Raw genomic sequence first — 23061 nt, 5'->3', positions numbered from 1 at the left:
CAGTTGATTGTCTCGGCATCACTTATACACTTGGCTAACAATTCTACAAATTATCCTTTTTTCTGTATAAAAATTGTTTTGAGGCTACATAATTATGAGTACTGTAACAAGGTGTTTTTAACTTCTCTTGTTGGACCGAAATTTTTGTGAAAGAAAATATTATTTTGAGATAACTCAGATTGAACAGTAAAAATAATGTAAAATGGAGGCAAAATTTATCTAATGGTAGCAAGGAGTTTTTAGTTTAAAGAGATTAGTTGATCATACTCTTTTGTCATAATATCATTTGGACTCGTGAGATTGAATATTTGGTTAATATGTGCTTTTTGGACAAATTTAGATTTTGAAAGCCGATAAGTATGAAATTAGGTTCAATTCTCATAGTTTTTAGTTTGTTCAATATGATTTGGCTATCCATTGTCAATGCTTTTAGGCTTTTATTTGCTAAGCCCAATTTTTTGGCTAAAATCCTGCCAATAATCAATTTTCTATTTTTTTTTTGTTACAACCTTTTTATAGAAATGAGGAAGAAAATAACGAAATGAATATATCAAAAGCAATTCAAAGAAAGAAGAAAACAATTGCTTATTGCCTAATAATTGCTTTTTCTCCATGTAGGCTTTGTGAAGTTCTCTCCACTCGGACCAGTATGGCGGAGACGGTGATTGAACATGGCCATATCTTCCACATTCAAAATATTTTTCATCATTCTTGTCTTATTCATTATATTGCATGGTTCTTCTAGGTGGTGTGGTGTTTCTCTCGAAGGTTGCACGGTGGTTCAAGGCGGCTAGGTTTCTTATGTTAATCAAATGTGGTGTTTTGGTCTCATTTGCTTACACGTGAATCACACATATATATAGGGAGATATTTTGACTACACTAATTGGGCCCAAAGCTTCAGATATACCAGTTGGGCACTACACGTTCTGAGCCTGTTTAATAGAGTTATATTGAGTAGGTTTTATCAGCTGTAAATATTTATTTCATATCTGTTAGTTTATTATAAGAGAACAAATAGAATAGGGACAGGTGGATAGGTAAGTTATTTTTAGATTCCATTCTTTCTTGTTAATATACATGCACTGTACAAATTACAATTCATTCAATATACAGAGAAAACTTTTTCTACAAGTTTTTCTTCCAATTTTGTCGTGGTATCATAACATGTCTAATCTGCTCTAATATTTTTCTTCTCCTAGCTCATTTTTTTTACAGATCAAATTTTCAAACACAACTTCTCACTACAACAATGGCTACTGAATCTTAGACCACTGATGGACTAACCCCAGCTACTCCGATTGTAGCTACATCTGTTGCAGTTGGTTCCACTGCAACTGGGTTGTTTGATTCTGGTTACCCATATTATCTTCATCCCTCAGATTATCGAGGGATGAATCTCGTTTCTTCAGTCTTTGATATAAGAGGATATGGAGGTTGGAAGGAGAACTGTTGTCATAGCTCTTTTAGCCAAGAACAAACTGGGATTCGTTGATGGGGATCCTTAGTTGTTCCTGGTGTTGAATCTGGTCTTCAAAGGGTCTGGGCTCGTTGCAATGACATGGTGCTCTCATGATTTCTCAACTCACGATAACAGAGTGTGTCTTGTACTCACAAAGTGTAAAGGATCTTTGGAGTGACCTGGAAGACGGGTTTGGTCAGACAAATGGAGCAAAATTATTCTAACTACAAAAGGAACTAAGTGTTGTTGTGCAAGGTAATTCTAATGTATCAGGCTATTTTACAAAATCAAGAGCCTATGGGATAAGCTAGATGTACTAAACACTTTTTCTGTCTGTGTTTGTGAGTGTGAGTGTGGTGCTAAAGCAAAGAATTTCAAGGCTCACCAAGATGAGAAACTGCTTCAGTTCTTAATGGGTCTAAATGACTCTTTCATAGGAGTCAGGAGCAATATCCTTTTGTCTTCTCCCATGCCTTCACTTGGACAAACATATTCCTTGGTTATCCAAGATGAAAAACAGAGGGAGATACATGTTACACATGATGCTGCATCTTTCATTGCAGCAAATCGGTCACGAGGGGTCAAGAAATACAGTGAATACAAAGGAAAGAAAGGAGGTTTTGAGGGAAAGAAATTTTCTAGTATCCTTGCTTACTGCAAAAAGCCAGGACATAGCATTAAGAAATGTTATAAGATTCATGGCTTCCCTACATATTTTAAGTTCACAAAGCAGAAGAAATTTCATGGATCAGCACAAGCAAACAATGCTTTCAATTCAGGAGAAAGCAGTGAGCAAGGAGCTATCAATGCTACAGATGTGCAGACACTTACCAAAGAGAATGTGACTCAACTGTTGCAGCTGCTCCAGCAAGTCAACATGGGACAACAGAATGTTGTTACTCCTGATGCATATGCAAATGTCAATTGTGCTGGTATAGCTATATTCTTTAACTCATATGCCAGTTTTGTTCAAATAGATGAAAAGTCATGGATAATGGATGGTGGTGTATCTGAACACATGAATTTCAACAAGGGTTTCTTTCTGATTTCAAACCTCTGCCTAAACCTGTAATGGTCACTCTGCCTAATTCTCATAGAGTCAAGGTTACACATTCTGGTTTTGTTTCTATTTTACCTAACTTAGTGTTACAGAATGTGCTCTATATTCCTTCCTTTAAATTTAATCTAATGTTTATACATAAGTCGTGCAAATATCTCAAGCGATATGTGCTTTTCACTCCTACTTCTAGTTTTCTACTGCAGGGCCCTTCACCGAAGAGCCCTCTGGAGATAGGTAAGGAGAAAGGGAGCCTCTACATCATCAAGCCAAGAGTTTCAAAATCTATTTCCAAGAGTTTTCTCAAGTCTAGTAGTAATTTAGTTTCCAAAAATAAGGCAGTTTCTGCTCCTAAGTTTAATTCCTGTTTCAGTTTTTCTAATTCAAATGTAAAAGGCAAGTTATGGCACTATAGGCTAGGCCATATGCCTTTAAGTAGTATGAGAAATATAGCAAGCATTCTTGTTTCTTCTATTTCAAATTTTACTGATCCTTGTGTCATTTGTCCTATGGCAAGACAATCAAAGCTCCCCTTTCCCTCAAGTTCTATTTCAACAAAATCAGTGTTTGAATTAATTCATGTAGATACCTGGGGACCATATAAGAGTCCTACTTATGATGGTTTTAGATACTTTCTTACTATTGTGGATGATTTTAGTAGGAGAACTTGGACCTATCTACTTAGCACAAAATTAAATGCCTTTCCTATTTTAAAGTTTTTTCTAGCAATGGTAGAAAGACAATTTCACACAAAGGTTCAAATTATAAGATCAGATAATGCTTTTGAGTTAGGCAGTGGAAAAACATGAATTTCTTCCCTCCCAAGGAATCATTCATCAAACCACTTGTGTAACCACTCCACAACAAAATAGAGTTGTGGAAAGGAAACATAAGCATTTATTAGAAACATATAGGGCATTACATTTTCAGTCACACTTGCCAATTACTTTCTAGGGAGATTGCCTATTAACATCAATGACGAGTTTCTTGCGTGTATATAATTTAAACTCGTACTCTGTCAAATAATAGTATAGAAAGATGTCGAACCCACAGAGATTGATATATCTATTCTATAGACGTTTCTTGTTTTGATTACTATTTGAGAAAATAAGAAAGAGTTGAGTTGTGAAATAACTAACTAAGAATGCATGAATAGAGCAACAGAAAATATTTTATTTTTCACAAATATAATAAAAAGATGTTGGGATCCTGGCTTCACTTAATAATTTTATTATATAGCAGATATATTTATTCTTCAATTTCTATTTCTCATAAATATTATAAATGCCTTTCACGATTACATTTATATATTATTACTATAGTTGAACAATTAAATGTACTCCTCTCGGTTATACAAATTAATCGTTAAAATAGTAATATTAAAGAACCAAAAATATATACTTGAACTAAAACATGCTCTTTTTAGTAAGTCCCTTTCGGTTACCTTACTTGTTATAATTGATTACTACAATATTCACCTCTTTCGATTACAAATAAGTGTAGAATCAATTTTAACATATAAGAGCTAGATGTCACTAAATACAAATTAACATCTATTAATACCAGAATTAACTATTACTTTTTTCGCCTCTTTCGATTACAGAATTAGTAAGAAGTTAATATGTAGTAGAAATAGATAGATGCTTTATGTTCTAATTCCACAGGTAATTGACAAGCTTTTCCAAAAACTAATCTATAAGGAGATGTGCCTATTGGAGTATTGAAAGCAGTTCGGTATGCCCATAAAGCATCATCTAACTTTAAAGACCAATCTTTTCGAGAAGATCCAACATATTTTTCTAAAATTCTTTTCAATTCTCTGTTGGAAACTTTTACTTGCCCGCTCGTTTGAGCATGATATGGAGTTCCTGTTTTATAAGTTACTCCATATTTTGATAACAAATTTGCAAATTGTCTGTTTATAAAATGAGTTCCCTGATCACTTATGATAACACTTGGAGTTCCAAATCGAGAAAAAATATTTTTCTTGAGAAAAGCACAAACAACATGAGCATCATTTTTTCTAGTAGCTATTGCTTCTACCCATTTTGAAACATAATCAACAACTACTAAAATATATTCACAGCCATTTGATGGAGGAAAAGAACCCATGAAATCAATACCCCAAACATCAAATATTTCACACACAAGAATAGAGTTAAGAGGCATCTCATCTCTTTTTGAAATGCTACCGCTTCTCTGGCATTTGTCACAAGTGGTGACGTAATTTCTTGCATATTTTAAGAGAGTGGGCGAGAAAAAACCTGCTTCAAGCACTTTTGCGGCTGTTATCCTTCCTTCATAGTGTCCTCCTACAGCTCCATCATGACAGTGGCTTAGGATGTTGTTTATTTCTATTTCTGGTACACATCTCTGGATCATGCCATCTGCACAAAATTTAAATAAGTAAGGATCGTCCCAAAAATAACATCTAATTTCTTTTTTGAGTTTTTTTCTTTGTTCATAAGATAAATCTTTTGGGATCCATCCTCCAACTAAGTAGTTGGCAATGTCAGCAAACCAAGGTGGTTGATTTGTAACTGTGGTAATTGTATAAATATGCTCATCAGGAAATTCCTCCTTGATATTTGTTGCCTCAGTTGGAGGATTTTCTAATCATGACAAATGGTCAGCTACTTGATTTTCTGAACCTTTCCTATCTTTTATTTCAAGATCAAACTCTTGCAAAAGAAGTATCCATCTTAGCAATCTGGGTTTGGCATCTTTCTTTGCTAAGAAGTACTTTAAAGCAGCATGGTCAATAAATACTCTAACCTTCGTTCCTATCAAATAGGAAAGAAATTTGTCAAATGCAAATACAACTGCCAGTAGCTCCTTCTCAGTTATGGCATAATTATTTTGAGCTTCATTGAGGGTTCTACTGGAGTAGTAAATAGGTCTAAAAATCTTGTCTCTCTTTTGTCCCAATATAGCTCCAACTGTTGTATCACTTGCATCACACATTATTTCAAATGACTGGCTCCAATCAGGAAAAACAACAATTGGAGCATTAGTCAATTGTTCCTTGAGAATTTCAAATGCTTTCATGCAATTATCTGAAAATTCGAACTTCACATCTTTCATCAGTAGGTTAGTCAGAGGTTTCGAAATCTTTGAAAAATCTTTTATGAACCTTCTATAAAAACCTGTATGCCCTAAGAAACTTCTAATACCTTTAACATTGGTAGGAGGGGGTAATCCTGCTATAAGATCAATCTTAGTTTTATCAACTTCTATTCCTTTAGCAGTGATTTTATGTCCTAAAACAATTCCCTCTGTTACCATAAAGTGGCATTTTTCCTAGTTAAGAACTAAATTTGTTTCTTCACATCTTTTAAGCACCAAAGTTAAATGATAAAGACAATCTTCAAATGTCTTTCCAAAAAGTGTAAAATCATCCATGAAGATTTCAAGAAACTTTTCAGCCATGCCTGAGAAAATTGCCTACATGCCATGTTGAAATGTAGCAGGAGCGTTACATAGTCCAAATGGCATTCTACGGTAAGCATACGTACCTTGGGGGCATGTGAATGTGGTTTTCTCCTGATCTTTTGGAGCAATAGGTATCTGATTATACCCAGAATATCAGAAAACAGTAAAAACCATGACCTGCAACTCTTTCAAGCATTTGGTCAATAAATGGGAAAGGAAAATGGTCTTTTCTTGTGGCCTCATTAAGTCGTCTGTAATCAATACAAACTCTCCATCCTGTGACTGTTCTAGTAGGTATGAGTTCATTATTTTCATTTTTTATTACTGTCATACCTCCTTTCTTTGGTACTACTTGTACAGGACTTACCCAAGGACTGTCAGATATTGGATAAATGATACCTGCTGCTAGAAGTTTCACCACTTCTTTCTTGACGACTTCCTGCATTGCTGGGTTCAGTCTTCTTTGGGGTTGGACTATAGGCTTATACTCATTCTCCATAAGAATCCTGTGCATACAAATAGTTGGACTGATTCCTTTGATGTCAGCTATAGTCCACCCTAAGGTTCTTTTGTGTTTTCTCAGGACTTCAATCAGTTTGCCTTCCTGTTCTATAGTCAAAGAAGATGAAATGAGTACTGAAAATAATTGAGGCTTAAGAAACACATATTTTAAATGAGAACGAAGATCTTTGAGTTCAATTTTTAATTGAACTCGTTCTTGTGAGACTTTCTCATTTTCTGACTCTTTTTCCAGTATTTCAGCTTCTTCTCTAATTATGGGGTTATCATCACTTATGGTACCTGACCTAGCCAAACATCTTTCCAATGAATCATTAATTAACTGATTATCTTTGTATTCGTCTACAAGGTCATCTAGTACGTCAATTTGAAAACAAGATGATGATGACTCATCCCCAGGGAATTTTATCATTTTCTGCATGTCAAAAATCACTCTTTCCTCATCAACTCGCAATATTAATTGTCCTTGATGAACATCAATAATTGCTCTCCGTGTTGCGAGAAATGGTCTACCTAAAATTAATGGTACCTCAGTATTTTCTTCCATTTCAAGCACTATAAAATCTATTGGGAATACAAATTTGTCAACTCTAACAAGGATATTTTCAATAATTCCTTTTGGTCTCTTAGTACTTTGATCAGCTAATTGAAGAGACACACCAGTATCTTTCATTTCACCAAGTTTTAATTTCCTGAAAATTGAAAAAGGCATTAGATTTATTGAAGCACTTGAATCACATAACACTTTTTCAAAATGAGCACCTCCCATGGTACAAGGAATTGTAAAACTTTCCGGATCACCCAATTTCTGTGGGAGCTTATTTTGAAGTATAGCACTACATTTTTCTGTAAGCTTAACCACTGAAACTTCTTCCAATTTTCGTTTACTTGACAAAATTTCTTTGAGAAATTTAGCATATGAAGGCATTTGCATCAAAGCATATGTGAAAGATATGTTAATGTAAAGTTGCTTCAAAATATCTCGAAACTTTGAAAACTGTTTGCCAAGCTTTTGTCTTTTCATCTTTTGGGGAAAAGGGAGAGGTACAGAGTGAGGATTTGTTATCAATTCATTTTCTAGTACATTTTTCCCTTTATTCTTTTGTTCTTTTGGAAACTTAGATTCCATTTTATTCTCACCTTCATTTACCTTTTCCACTTCTTGTGGCTTTCTTTCTCTATCTGCATATGGATCATCAAGAGATTTACCTGATCGTAGAGAGATGGCTTTAAGGTGTTCTTTTGGGGTTTTCTTTGTGTTGTTTGGTAGAGCACCTTGAATTTGTCCAAACATGAGGGTTGCTAATTCGCTTACCTGAATTTCCAAATTCTTGATAGCTGAATGTTGACTTTCAACCTTCTCATCAGTAGCCTTAATGAATTTGTACATCAGGACTTCAAGGCTTTGTTGATGAGCTCTTTGAGGCTGCTGCTGATATTGTTGAAAATTTTGTTGCCCTCAATTTTGATTTTTGAAAATCGGGTGGTTCCTGTACCTGCTGCTTTTGATTAAAAAATCTTTGAGGATTTTCAGCACCATTAGGATTACTCCATTGAAATCCTGGATATTTTTGTGCCATGGGACTACCGAATGAGTAATTATTTCTATAACCAATCACATTTACTTGTTCCTCATTTTGTGTTGAAGCTTGACATTCATGATTTAGATGATTACAATTACAGAAATCACAATTCTCAAGTTGGGATGATGATCGAGCACCTACCTGAAAAGCTTCGACTTTTTGTGTTAAGGTCGCAATTTGTTGTGCTAATGAATTCAAAGATTCAATTTGATTTACTCCTGCCGTTTTCTTGATAATCATTCTATCTGAGGGCCATTGAACAACATTTTTCGAAATTTCATTAAATAGTTGCATTATTTCTGCAGTGGTTTTTTCCATTATTGATCCTCCTGATGCTGCATCAATTATATTTCTAGCAGAGGGCTTAAGATCGTGATAAAAAAATGTATAAAATACCAGGGTCTTGGATACCATGATGTGGGTATTTTCTTAATATTGCTGCTAATCTTTCCCATGCCTGGTATACAGATTCAGTATCTGTCTGCATAAAATTATTGATTTCTTGCTTCATTTTAATTGTCTTTGCAGGTTTGGGTCATTTGGTCCCATGTTGTAATAGAACCTCTTGGTAGGCTTCGCAACCAGGTTTTGGCTTCACTTTTTAAAGAAAAAGGAAAAAGTCGTAAGCTAATAGCGTCTGTTGTAACACCATTGTACCTGGTCTTGCATGGGGATCTTCACTTAAATCAATTAAATGGGCATGGGGATCTTCACTTGCATCACAGTAAACTGACATAACTGTTTGATAGTCTGAATCAAGCCTGTACGGATTTCAAAGTTATTTGCTGCTATTGGTGGTCTCCTTACACTTGATTCTCCTTCAAAATGATCTGGTCTTGCATAATCATGGAGTATTCTATCACGTCATGGTACCACCTCATCAAACTGTTATTCTACTTGATGTGGTGGAAGTTGGTTATTGGGTTCTTCGTTCTCCATTTTCTCTAATGTGAAAATTTGAGATCGTGAGGTTTGTTCTTTTCGCAACAATCGCAAGGATTTTTCAATTTCCGGATCGTATTCGACTAGTTCTCTAGAAGAGGAACGGGTCATACACTTTCTGAAATTTTCGCAGAAAAGTTAAAATAATTAGACAATAAAAGAAATCTCAAATTAGTAGTAAAACAGTTAATCTGTAGTAGACTTTAGCCAATCCCCGACAACGGCGCCAACAATTTGACGAGTTTCTTGCGTGTGTATAATTTAAACTCAGTACTCTGTCAAATAATCGTATAGAAAGATGTCGAATACACATAGATTGGTATATCTATTCTATAGACGTTTCTTGTTTTAATTACTATTTGAGAAATAAGAAAGAGTTGAGTTGTGAAATAACTAACTAAGAATGCATGAATAGAGCAATAGAAAATATTTTATTTTTCACAAATATAATAAAAAGGTGTTGGGATCCTGACTTCACTTAATAATTTTATTATATAGTAGATATATTTATTCTTCAATTTCTATTTCTTAGAAATGTTATAAATGCCTCTCACGATTACATTTATATATTATTACTATAGTTGAACAATTAAATGTACTCCTCTCGGTTATACAAATTAATCGTTAAAATGGTAATATTAAAGAACCAGAAATATATACTTGAACTAAAACATGCTCTTTTTAGTAAGTCTCTTTTGGTTACCTTACTTGTTATAATTGATTACTACAATATTCACCTCTTTCGATTACAAATAAGTGTAAAATCAATTTTAACATATAAGAGCTAGATGTCACTAAATACAAATTAACATCTATTAATACCAAAATTAACTATTACTTCTTCCGCCTCTTTCGATTACAGAATTAGTAAGAAGTTAATATGTAGTACGAAATAGATAGATGCTAACTAATTAAATAACACCCAACTATAAAGCAGATAAAATTTAAATAAAAAGCTTCAGCTCAAGCATGTGAAATTGAGAAATAATATCTACTAATTATAAAGAAATATTAAGACCCATCATTCTCCCAAAACAAAAGAAAATTACTCCATACTGGAGTTAGTACTACTAATGAAAATATTCTTGTCCATTATAAGAAAATAGAAAGAAATATTCAAGAAGAATAATTCCCGCTATTTAATTAAAAGGAGGAACCAAATAATTTCCAATATTGATAGCTGAAAGAAACTAATAACTGCAGACTTCTAAACATAGAAACACTTTATTTGCTTTTTTCCTCCCTCGAAGTCTGTTCTTCGAGCTTTGTAAAAATGACAGTATTTATAGATATTTCCATTGCTTTTGCCGTGTACAACAAAGTTTCACTTTCATCTTTGCCAACTTGCCAACATTGAAATGAATTTTGATGAGAGAATGGTGTACATCAAGTGTACACGTGACTTTTGGTGATGCTAGTTTCTTTCTTTTCCATTTTCAACTTCCTCCTTCATTCTTATTTATTTCTTTATTTATATTTTGATATTACCTACAAGAGAATAATAATATCAGTATTAAGGATTCAATAACAACTCATATTATGCATAGTATTTTTATCTTATCAATCAACCTATTTGATTAATAGATATCCATCCAAAGTTATCCAATACAAAACTCCTTATGAATTGCTTTTCAATTCTAAGCCAAATTATCATAACCTGAAGTGTTTTAGTTGCCTATGTTTTGCTTCCACTTTATCAAGTCATAGAAGAAAGTTTGAACCAAAGACAATTTGTTGTGTGTTCCTAGGTTATCCACATGGAAGGAAAGGATATAAAATGTTAAATCTGAAAACTTTGAAAGCTTTTGTTTCAAGGGATGTTGTGTTTTTCATGAAAACTTTTTTTCTTTTGCTTCTCTGAAGTCAACCGATGCAGGAAATTCTTATTTCCCACTTACTTCTGAGAATTTTTCTAGGTTTGTCAACTCAAATGATGTCCCAATACACACTCATTCACTTATAGAGAACGCACTTCACCCTCACAACATTCAGCTACTCCAGTCAATTCTACTGTCCACATTCCTAATTTTTCATCCACGGTCTCTGCACCTAGTCCTCACACGAGTACTTTCATTAAACAAACAGTCCATGTAACGACCCGACCGGTCGTTTTGAGTACTGCAACCCCGCTTCCCCATTTACTGCTCAAATTAGGCTTTACAGTTATTGTGTGACTTACCGGGGCAATTGGTTCGGGTCCGGTGAGGTTTTGGAATGAATTGGAACATTTAGTTCCAAGGTTTAAAGTTTAAGTTAAAATAGTGACCGGATGTCGACTTATGTGTAAACGGCCTCGGAATTTAATTTTGATGATTCCAATAGCTCTGTATGGTGATTTTGGACTTAGGAGCGTGTCCGAAAAATTATTTGGAGGTCCGTAGTGGAATTAGGCTTGAAATGCCGAAAGTTAAATTTTTGGGAAGTTTGACCGGGGGTTGACTTTTTGATATCGGGGTCGGAATCCAATTCTGAAAATTTGAATACCTCCGTTATGTCATTTATGACTTGTGTGCAAAATTTGAGGTCAATCGGACGTGAATTGATAGGTTCCGGAGTCGTTTGTAGAAACTAGAAATTTCAAAGTTCATTAAGCTTGAATTAGGGTGTAATTCATAGTTTTAGCGTTGTTTGAGGTGATTTGAGGGTTCGACTAAGTCCGTATGATGTTTTAGGACTTGTCGGTATATTTGGTTGAGGTCCAGAGGGGCTCGGGTGAATTCCGGAGGGTTAACGGATCATTTTTGGCCTTGGTGAGATTGGTGATATCTGTTGCTGCATTTTTCTGATTTTCTCTCGCGTTCGCGAGTGTTTTCTGAGTGTGAGGTTTCGTTCTTCGCGTTCGCGAAGGGGAGGACGCGAACACGAAGGTATGGTCTGTGTGTGCATCGCGGACGCGTGAGAGGTGTCGCGTTCGCGAAGAGGAGTGAGGCGATTGGGGACCCCGGGTTCTTGTTCTACGCGTTCGCGAGGTAGCGTTCGCGAAGGTCTGAGCTGGTAAAGTTTCGCGTTCGCGAAGCCGTGGGCGCGTTCGCGAAGGGTAAGATTTGCAAAGCTTCGCGTTCGCCAAGCCACGGTCGCGTTCGCGAAGAGTTAAATTTCTGGGCATTCGAGTTGTGCTTCGCGAACGCGAGGGACCTGTCACGTTCACGAAAAAGAAAAGCCTGGTCAGTGAGTTTAAGTTCTAAAAATGGGATTTCGTCCCATTTTTCATTTTTGACGGATTTGAGCTCGGGAAGAGGCGATTTTGGTGAGTTTTTCAAGGGAAACAACGGGGTAAGTGATTCTAATTCGGTTTTGGTTAAATTACACGAATCTATTATTGTTTTTATCAACAAATTAGTGTTTTGGGTTGAAAATAGTAGAAAAATTCATACACTTTAATTGAGGATTTGAAGGCCGAGTTGTGGTCGGATTTGAGTAATTTTGGTATGGTTGGACTCGTGGTTGAATGGGGGTTCGGATTTCGTGAGTTTTATCGGATTCCGAGACGTGGGCCCCACGGGTGATATTTGAGGCATAATTTCGAATTTTTGGAAAATATTAATATTTTGATATGGAATTAATTCCTATAATTTTTGTGAGCTGAATCAAATTAATTGTGACTAGATTCGAGCCCTTTGGAAGTTGATACGCGCATAATGGGATTTCTGGAACATTGTTTAGCTTGCTCGGCATTGGATTTGGCTTGTTCGAGGTAAGTAACTTTTCTAATCTTGGAGTTGAAGGTATGAACCCTGAATATATGTATTTCGTGAATTGTTGGGCGGTGACGCACATGCTAGGTGACGGGTGTGTGGGCGTGCACTATAGAAATTGTGACATAATTGTTTCTGTGGAAGTTTGTACTTAAATGATCTTGGCATTTTCCATGCGATTTTATGAGTTAAAGAAATTGAGCTGAAAAGCATATTAAAAATCATGTTGAGGCTATGTGCCAGTATTATTGGGACCCACAAAGGTCATATTGTTGTGAAATATTTATTTTAAAATGAAAATTTATACTCAGTCATATTCATTTCATTGCATATCATATCTCTGTCTCTGTTGTTATTTATTGATACACCATTATCATCATTTTTGGGCTATTCTCATGACATTGTGAGCCCATGAAAGAGAGACTGGAGAGATTGACGACTGAGGGAGGCCGAGGGCCTGATTGTGAGGATATTTTTGGGATCGGGCTACACGTCGCAGCAGGCCATGTTGGCTTTATATATATACCCCCAGTGAGCGCAGTCTGTACACCCCCAGTGAGCGCAATCGACTATAAACAGGGATCGGGCTGCACGCCGCAACAAGTATTGTATAGCGCTGAGTGATTGAGTGTGTTGAGCATAGTGAGAGAGAATGCGAGACAATGAGATTGAGTACTCTGAGACTGTGAGTACATGAGTGCAATCTCCAAGATACATTGCATTGACACGCACACGACATATACGCATAGAGATGTGTTTTCCTCATGTTGTATGGTATCGCATTATTCATGATTTTTCACACATGTTGACAGATGGGCATAGTGATGCATTTGTTTCACACTGGTTATCTGGGAAAGAAAATGAGATATTTTATTTACTATTAAAATGATTTTTGGAAGAATTACTATTCTCAAATTATTCATATTTTTGGCAACTTCGGCAAACGATTTGGGTTTTCACTGATGTATTTGAAAGGAAGAACTATTATTTTTGAAATCATGTTGCGGCTGAGCATTTTTATCTCTGTGTTTCTTCTGGTACTATTTGCTTTATGTTGTTATGGACTATTGTGGACTAGTAGTTTTGGACCCGACCTTGGTAGAAGCTCGTCACTGCTTTCAACCTACGGCTAGGTTTGTTACTTACTCAGTACATGAGGTCGGTTATACTGATACTACACTTCTGCACATTGCGTGCAGATATTGGCTGTCGTTGTTGCTGTGCTCGATGGTTGCGGGATCTGAAGATGTACCTGCGTTCCTGTTGTAGCTGCCTCTTGTTAAGGGTAGCCTTAGATTTATAAAAACTCTGTTTGTGTATTATTCAAACAGACTATGTATTTATTTCATTTCCGCTTTGTACACTTTATTCTTAGAAACTCACGATTTGTACTACCAGTTCTAGGGAAGATGTATTGGTTTTAGATATTTTCTTTTAATTAATTTTATTGGAATTGGATTGTTGGAAATTGGCTTACCTAACGGATTGGGTTAGGTGCCATCACGACTAGTGGGATTTTGGGTCGTGACAGTCCACATTCCTAATTGTTCTCCAACTAGTCCTGAACCTATTATGGATAACTTAATTAGAAGATCTTCTAGACCACACATTGCACTTTCTTATCTAAAGGACTACATTTGCAATGAAATTCAACTTACTAATGTTAGTACTCTTTGTTTCCTCTCACCAATCTCACCATCTTCTTTCCATTTTCATGGTCTTTCCACCGCTAACTAACATCTACTTAATGCATTGTCCAATATCCAAGAACCTAGTAGCAATACACAGGCAGCACTACATCCTGGTTAGTAGGAGGCTATGGCAAAAAACAATTACAGTACTTGAGTTTAATAAAACCTGGGAAGTGGTAGAATTGCCCCTAAAAGAAAGGCTTTGTCTTGTAAATGGGTCTACAAGGTGAAGCAACATTCTAATGGGAGTATACAAAGACTGAAGGCAAGATTGATAATTAGGGGAGATATACAACAAGAAGGGATAGATTTTACAGAAGCATTTTCTCCCGTGGTCAAAATAACAATTATCCGGTGTATTCTCTCTATATCAATTAAGAAAGGGTGGGGGCTCTATCAATTGGATGTGAATAACGCTTTCTTACATGGTGAATTGAATGAAGAAGTTTATATGAAGTTCCCAGCAGGGGTTGAACCCTCTTCACCGACAAATGTGTATAGATTAAGGAAATCCATTTATGGGCTTCGTCAGGCATCCAGACAATGGTATGCACGACTTACAACGGCCCTGAATTTCAAGGGATTTTCTCATTCGTTGAATGATTATTTTTTATAAAGTCGGAATCCTCTATATTTATTGTGGCTGTGTATGTAGACGACATTCTATTACAGGGAATGACATGGATGAATTACATGCATTAAAAATATTTCTAGATCAAGAGTTCAGAATAAAAGATCTCGGGGACTTACACTTCTTCCTTGGCATGGAAGTTCTTCGTGAGTCAACCAGATTGATTCTTTGTCAAAGGAAATTCACTATGGATTTGCTAGAGGAATTTGATTCACTGTATTGCTCCTTTGTTTCCTCTCCTCTTGATCCCACTATCAAATTGCTTGCCAAAACAGGGGAGTCCCTTTCTTCTCCAACTTTGTACCAGAATCTTTGGGGTAAATTGAACTACCTGACTCATACCCGACCATATCTTTGATTTATAGTGCAACATTTGAGTCAATATATGCAGGATTCGAGAAAGCCCCATTTGCATGCTGTTCTTCATGTTCTACGATATCTGTTGAAAGACCCATGTTTGGGGCTTTTCATGACAGCTTCCCCGTCGTTTCAACTCATCACTTTTTGCAACTCAGATTGGGGAACTTGTCCAGAAACAAGGAAATCAATGAGTGATTTCTTCATTTCCCTTGGAGGGTCTCCAATTTCATAGAAATCGAAGAAACAGACTTTCATTTCTCTCAGCTCAACAGAAGCGGAATACCGTTCTATGCGGCGTGTAGTAGCAGAATTGACATGGTTAGTACGCCTCTTTGAAGATCTGTCTCTCCCCATTTCTTTACTAGTACCACTTCATTCCGACAATCAAGCGGCGATTCATATCGCTAAAAATCTCGTCTTGCATGAGCGAACGAAACACGTTGAAATTGATTGCCATTTCGTGAGACAACAGTTTCTCGAACTTGATTTCTCTTTCATTTGTTCGATCCTCTTCTCAACTGATTTGTTCACTAAACCGATAGCTGGACCTTCTCATCACAATTTATTGGGCAAGTTGGGTGTTCTTTCATCTCCTCCAACTTGAGGATGGGTGTTGGAGACGGTGGTTCTAATGGTGGTAGTGGTGTTTCTCTCGAAGGTTCCACGGTGGTTCAAGTCGGCTAGGTTTCTTATCTTTTGCAGATGTGGTGTTTTGGTCTCATTTGCTTACACGTGAATCAGACATATACAAAGGGAGATATTTTGACTACACTAATTGGGCTAAAGCTTCAGCTGACTAATTGGGCCCAAAGCTTCAAATATACAAGTTGGGCACTCAACGTTTTGGGCCTGTTTAATAGAGTTGTATTGTGTAGGTTTTATCAGCTGTGAATATTTATTCCATATCTGTTAGTTAGTTATAAGAGAATAAATTGAATAGGGACAAGTGGATAGAATTATACATAAATTTCACTCTTTCTTGTTTATATACGTGCACTGTACAGATTACAATTCATTCAATATACACAGAAAACTTTTTTCTACGAGTTTTTCTTCCAATTATGTCAAGAATCTACGGGCCGTCCTATCTGTAGTAAAATTGGGCTAAAGCCTATAAGTGAACATTTCATTTGAGACTTCTGCATTCTAAGTAGCAGCAACTTAATATGAGCCCAACCAGCAAGCGCAGCCCACCGTTTGCCCATGAGCGCTTGTCTACACTACGACTGAAAAATTGAGCAACATAGCATCTTGTTAACATCTATTCTAAATACTCTTTCTATTTCATTTTAAATATGACATAACATTTGTGTTGCTATAAAAAAAATTAAAGCTTGTGAGCTTAAATAAGTCTCACTTTTCACTGTAAAATTAGAAGTTTAAATTAATTAAGTTTCAAATTTAAGATAAGTCTTTTTATATATATACACACACATACCGGCTTGCTCATCTAGGCCACTTTCCTTCGCTGCAATAATCCAAACTATGGAGCAAATGTGTCATAGGAAAACAGGAGCAGAGTTATTCCACATGGATTGGGAACTCCAAATGGGTGACTGTCACCCTCTATACATGTTTTTGAAGAAAAGGTAAAGTCACAACTAACCAGATTTGACCTGTTATTTAAAGTATGAGAAGATGGAAGTGATGCAATCCCTTTTTCTCCACAAGGAAAACTTCATACATAACTAGTTCAACTTAGATAGCAGCTTAAACATTAGCATCTTTTTCATTCAGTTGGGACAATGAGATTTAATTTCAGTATATATTGATTAATGATGTGCATGCACGCAACAAAAGTAATAAAGAAACGAAAAAAAAAAAAATAGTTTGACACTCTGTCCCTATGGGTGATAAATTTGTCGGTTCTGAACAATATATACATAATTTCTTTAAATGTTTTGGACAGAAGTTCTAAACAATGTAATAATTGAAAGAAGCATTGAATGTAAGTTTTTTTTCAGAAAATATGCCCACATTAAAGGGGGAAGGAAGAGTCTGAGCTAAAAGCTTTCTATGGCAGACACCTTAAGTGAAACACAAGTAGGGAGATTAATGTGCACAATATGCTAGCTGGTATGGCATCTTCTATTGTCTTGTACCTTTTACAATCATGGACTCTCAACTGCTATTTTTACACACTCTTCAGTTGGTTTATAGTACTTCCTACTTAAAAGATTACTACTAGTATATTTTAAAACCCACATTTTCTTTGTTATTATTTTCTGTGCTCTTTGTGTGAGTGATAGAGGTTTCGAACACTTTTTGTCAAAAAATTATACTTATGTCAAATATTAATTTTTAAACATAAATTTTTAACATCGTTGAATATCTTTAACACTATTTCCGACTTTGCCACTAGCCGGAAAAAAAAAACTAAAGAACCAAAAAGTATTTGTAGCCAAGAAGAAGGCTCAAAACCAAAATTTAGTGAGCTATCAACATCATTAATAATGGAAAAGTGGGAATCATAGAAGAAGGGAGATTACAGGGTCAAATTTAGCAAAATTGATGAGTATTAGGAACTTAAAATCACTCTCCCTAATTTGGTTGCCGACTAGCGGGATTAGTTTCCAAAAAGAAGACAATTGTTGGATACATGGTTTAATTTGGATGGTCTAATCATACTATTCCAGGGTTACAAGATTTTCTTTAAGGGACCACTCTGTTGTACCTAATGGTTTCAACCCATGTGCTAGTTTTTGTACAACTATGACAAAATTTCTATATCGATATTATGGAGGTTGTGACAACCAATTACCCCTCCATTCATATTTCACCCAAGTGAAATTTGCCCCTTTTCCCAGGTAAAGTATTAATCCATCCTTAATTTACGTAAAATTATTTTCTTTTTTGTCCGTTTCAAAAACAATGATACATTTTTAAACTTGAAAATAATTTAGTTTAAACTTTCAATTCTACCCTTAATGAGAAGTTTTTATAACCACACAAATACGCTTGACCCCTTTTTGACTTGTTTAGGACCACAAATTCCAAAAGTCTTCATTTTTTTCTTAAACTCCGTGTCTAATCAAACGAGTTCACATGAATTGAAACGGAGATAGTACTACTACTTGTTAAAATGCCGGTCCTACTAGTGTATTACTGAAAATTTTGTAGAGTATGTTACATGGGGGTCATAAAAACTCAGAAAAATCAATCCAAACCGAAAAACGAACCAAATCGACCAAAAAAATTGATACTTTTTAGGTTTGGTTTGGTTTTGGTTTTGAATTTTAAAACCGATCAAATTTGGTTTGGTTTTGGTTTTAACCAAAAAATAACCGAAAAAATCGAACCAAACCAACTATAGAAGTAGCTATTTAAATTTATTATTACACCTATATATATATATATATATATATATATATATATATATATATATATATATATATATATATATGTATATATATGTATGTATGTATATTTTTATATAAAGTTTCTAAAATTTTATGGTACATATTAGTCATTTATATTTTAGTCTAGTTCTTTGTTATTATAATAATCTAATTTTTTGTTTTTATATTCTAGTTTGATTGGTAATTAAATTATTCATCACTATTTGATTCAATTATCATCAATATATCTTGGTAAATGATAGATTTCTCAAAGAGCAATTGGTTTGATAGTGTTACGTTGAAAATGTACTCGTCGGAATATGTGTTTGGTAGTGTATGTTTCATATTTAAGAAAAAAATCGATAAAAAATCAAAAAATCGATAAAACCGACTTAATTGGTTTGGTTTGGTTCAGATATTTGAAGAACTAACTTACTTGGGTTTGGTTTCTTTTTAGGAAAAACCGATCCAAACCGAACCATGAACGCCCCTAAATTGTTACAACACAGTTCAATGTCAGAGCACTTTCTACCAAAGCAAAAAAAAAAATTAATTAATAGGGTTTGGATAATATTTGGTTGTAGTAGAAAGAACATAGCATTTGAATTTGAAGTTGAAGTTTAAGAGAAGAAGTGGAGCTATAGGTGATTAATTGAGAATCCACACACTTTAAATCTTGGCCCCAGCTCTGTTTAAGAGTATTTGAAGATTGAAGTTGTGTCTGTATATGAAATTCACTTCGAAAAGAAGTTGGAGAAATTTCATAAATGGCTGCTCAACTTTTACTCAAAGTCGCTAAATTATTTTCTGAGAAAGTTATTCAAATTCATACACTATCAGGTTACTTAAAAGATAACTACAAGTGTTCACATGAATTTTAATAATATGACATATTAGTAACTTGAAAATAAGACATGTTATGTAATGTGACATGTTAAAAAATAAAGTAGATGACCTTTTACAACATGTTAAAATACATTACTCATAGTGTAACGATTCTTTCCGGTTTGAGTGGTATAAGCTAAATCCGTTATCTGTCTAATATCTGAAATTCTAATGCATCTCTAACTAAGAATGAATTTCATGCAATAGCTATTGAAGCATCTGATTGTTGCCTATATTTGGTAAGGGAATAGACTGTTAAATTGACTCTTTGCTCAAAAACAAGCCTTCCCACGTCATATGCCTAATGAATGGCCGCAGCATGGCAGATTAGTTTTCCCTAAAAAGTTAAGCTTCAAAGATGCCAACTTGTTACAGTTCAGATACTCTCTTTAGTTCTTCAAGGTCCACCACATGACATTTGGATTCATTCAAACTCCTTAAGGAGCCATCAATCTGCCTTTTATTTTTATTTTTTTCCTTCTGACACTTTCAATGTGTTCAAAAGAAGACACTTTGGCTTTTTCTCATTTATTTCACATTTGAAAAGGCACTCATTTATGCAGAGACTTTAAGAAACAAAAGAACATGGCACGCGAGATGAAATACGTAGTCGTGGGGAAAAACTTATCTTAAGCTTTTCTTCAGTTACTTACAGTCATAAATTAAAGTTCAATATACCCGCATTTGGATGAAAATTACAATCCGCGGAGACAACCTAATATATCACTATAGTAGCTAATTGTGACGAGCACATGCGAATCTGAAATTTTAACTCTATGGGTTCAATATCTGAATTTTTTAGTATTGAACCCATTATATTTTTAAAGTTATGGATTCATAGCTACTATTTATTGTAATATTAATGAATTTTTACATATAAATTATTCCCCACGTCAAAAGTACTGGGTTCAGATGAACCCGGTACCATAAGGCTAGACGAGCCACAAACAGGATATTCGTTCCTATAGATGTCCAAGTGGTCACACCAGGGGCGGCCCGACAAGTTTTGTGGCCTAAAGCCAAACTTTACGAGGGCCTTAACTTTTTTTAAAAAATTATTATTTTTTATTTATTTGAAGTCTATTTTCTTGCTAACTTAGATACAAAGTTATTAATAATTTTCTTATAATCAATAACTCCTAATAAGTCTTTCTTAATTGACAATATAACTAATCCATTTAACTTTTCTCAAAACATCGTTGATCTTAGGTAAGATTTTATCAATTTTAATTTTGAAAACTTCTTTCCAATGAAGTGCTGGTAACAAGAGTTATTAACATTATTCCACAAGCAATATAGGCATTAGAAAAATAATCAAATCTTTTTATTTGACCGAGTGTATCAATTAAACTGTTATCTTCTAATTGTACTATTTTCTTAATACTTTTAATTTCGAAAATAAATCTAAACCATCAATATCGAATTGATTATTATGCTTTAAGGAATATTCAAGATAAGACAATATTTTTTCAAATTTCCATGATCTAGTGACCTTAATTTTTACTGCTAAATAGGAAACCAAAAATATTTTCATATGCTTCGAATTGTTCAAATCTATTTTGAAGTGAAAAAAATAGTCGTGTCTATTATGTATAAAGTAATCAACTCCAAATGACTCTTCAAAAGATTTTGAGATTTTATTATCAACATTCTCATCAAGTTGTTATTACTTCCTATATATCACACGTTTCTTACGAAATTCGGGTTCGATGTTCATTTCAAGTGTAATTTTCTTGGCAGAAATCATAGTAGTTGCAAATCCTTCTTCACATAACCTTTTGTTAAACTTATACATAGCCTATTAGGTATAACAAAAAATGCCCTCCTCCCCTCCCCTCCCCCCTCCCCCCTCCCCCCACAAATATAGGGCCTAAAGTAGTTGCTTTATGGAAAGGTCACCCCTGGGTCGCACAAAATTATATTCGATCCAATTTGAACAATATATAAAGTTGCGCACTTTTCAGAAATCACTATTGTTTAGTGGCTATTAATTTTCTATAAAGCTACCAAATACATAATTACTTCTTATTACTATTCAGTTGTTACGGTAGTGTCTGCTGTATTCATGAATACAGCAGCAAAAAGCACCTAAAATCAGGGCAGTCCAATTGTACGCCATGTATTCACATGTATTCGCGTCATGTATTCATGAATACAATAGTAAAAAGCGTCTAAAATTAGGGCAGTTCAGCTGTACGCGCATGTATTCACATGTATTTGCGCTATGTATTCATGAATATAACAGCAAAAAGCGCCTAAAATCAGGGAGTTCAGTTGTACGCGCATGTATTCGCACTGCTATATTCATGAATACAGTTGTGCGCGCATGTATTCACATGTATTTGCGTCATGTATTCATGAATACAGTAACGGCAATACCTTAAAAATAGGTATGTCCAGCTGTCTAAGAGAGAGGAAAAATATAAATAGCGTATTTCATGCCTTATTTCATGCCTCAATGGTAATATATACCATAAAATACTTATTTTGCTATAAAATATAAAAGGTAGCTATAGAAAATAATATTTTAAAATAATTTTAGTTTATAAAAGTAGGGTGTATACATTTGCCATAGGAGGTAAAATTTTACTAAAATAAGCTAACTTTATCTTTATTGTCAACTCATATATAATTTGAAAATAACCTTTTCATAACATATCTCACGGCTTAAGTTTAATTCCTTGGGAGTATCCGATTACACTTTAAGTTTAGACAAGCTTCAGTCCTAATAGATGATGAATCTATTTTATTCGTATTCTATAATCTCCAAAAAGGAGGTATCATTTACATTATTGTGTATTTATTTACCTATTTTTTCTCCTTAGAGTGGGGATGAAAGGGATAGTGTTATGATGGGAGACATTGATACAATTTAAATTCTAGAGACTACACATTTCTCTCAAACTAATCATTCAACGAGCCCATTAAGAGAGGGCCCACAAAAATATGAACGGTCCAGATTAGATGAAGGAGTGGGCCATGTCCAGTAGGGTCATTTAAACCCACCACCGATCTTTTATGGTGCCAGCAATGCTCAACTATTATTATTATAACAAAGAAGAGGAGGAATGATCCACCTGTTTGTCAGTGATATCTATCGTACATTGGTTTAGGAGATGACCAACATGTATGTGGGCCTCACCCACCTGAGCCAACATCTGGACCTGATAAGGTATGGGACCCCACCAATTCCCTGTTACTCAGCCCATCTCTGTTTAATTACTTTATTTTTTAACTTTTTTTTTTCCCTCAAACTAAAAGAAAAATCTTTCATCATACTTTTGCTGCTTGTTACTATGAAAAAAACAGAGTGATTGATGGCAGTCATGATCAGAATCACAAAATTTCTTGCCACATACTTCTCCAACATTAAAGGGCTAGCTAGACTGTTCTATCCCTAGCTACATTATAGGTCTGAAGTCATAGGTCTTGTAACATAGTATAAGTTTAGATCCCGCTGTAAAAAA

At 34.9% G+C, this 23061-nt stretch overlaps 1 protein-coding gene across 11 annotated transcripts; it reads right to left on the bottom strand.

Moving 5' to 3' along the window:
- Positions 1–1036: 1036 nt before the first annotated feature.
- On the bottom strand, positions 1037–16120 carry LOC104106079 (uncharacterized). 11 transcript variants are annotated; one of them, XR_011414988.1, is made up of 7 exons: positions 15131–16117; positions 8710–9112; positions 6350–6559; positions 4783–4905; positions 2293–2363; positions 1847–2115; positions 1037–1640 (listed from the first exon to the last, which is right to left on the bottom strand). XR_011414988.1 is itself a non-coding variant. In XM_018774112.3 (6 exons), the coding sequence occupies exons 2-5, from the start codon at positions 8786–8788 to the stop codon at positions 2308–2310; spliced, it is 468 nt and encodes a 155-aa protein (XP_018629628.1). In that variant the 5' UTR covers positions 8789–9112; positions 15131–16117; the 3' UTR covers positions 1037–1640; positions 2293–2307. The 11 variants fall into 11 exon arrangements, 2 of the variants coding, with proteins under 2 accessions (XP_018629628.1, XP_070053688.1); XR_011414989.1 differs by having other exon boundaries at positions 1847–1934; XM_018774112.3 differs by lacking the exon at positions 1847–2115.
- Positions 16121–23061: the final 6941 nt, after the last annotated feature.

Source organism: Nicotiana tomentosiformis, chromosome 3, assembly GCF_000390325.3.
Source record: "Nicotiana tomentosiformis chromosome 3, ASM39032v3, whole genome shotgun sequence".
Lineage (NCBI taxonomy): Eukaryota > Viridiplantae > Streptophyta > Magnoliopsida > Solanales > Solanaceae > Nicotiana > Nicotiana tomentosiformis.
This window is presented reverse-complemented; position numbering and strand designations above follow the sequence as displayed.

Excerpts from the sequence above, each read along its gene's own strand:
- LOC104106079 (XM_018774112.3), bottom strand. The coding sequence starts at position 8,788 with ATGTCAGTTTACTGTGATGCAAGTGAAGATCCCCATGCCCATTTAATT. Across the intron at positions 6,560-8,709 it reads AGATCCCCATGCAAGACCAG|AACAGGAAGGCAAACTGATT; the intron begins GTACAATGGTGT and ends CTTTGACTATAG. Across the intron at positions 4,906-6,349 it reads GGTGAAACTTCTAGCAGCAG|ATGGCATGATCCAGAGATGT; the intron begins GTATCATTTATC and ends AATTTTGTGCAG.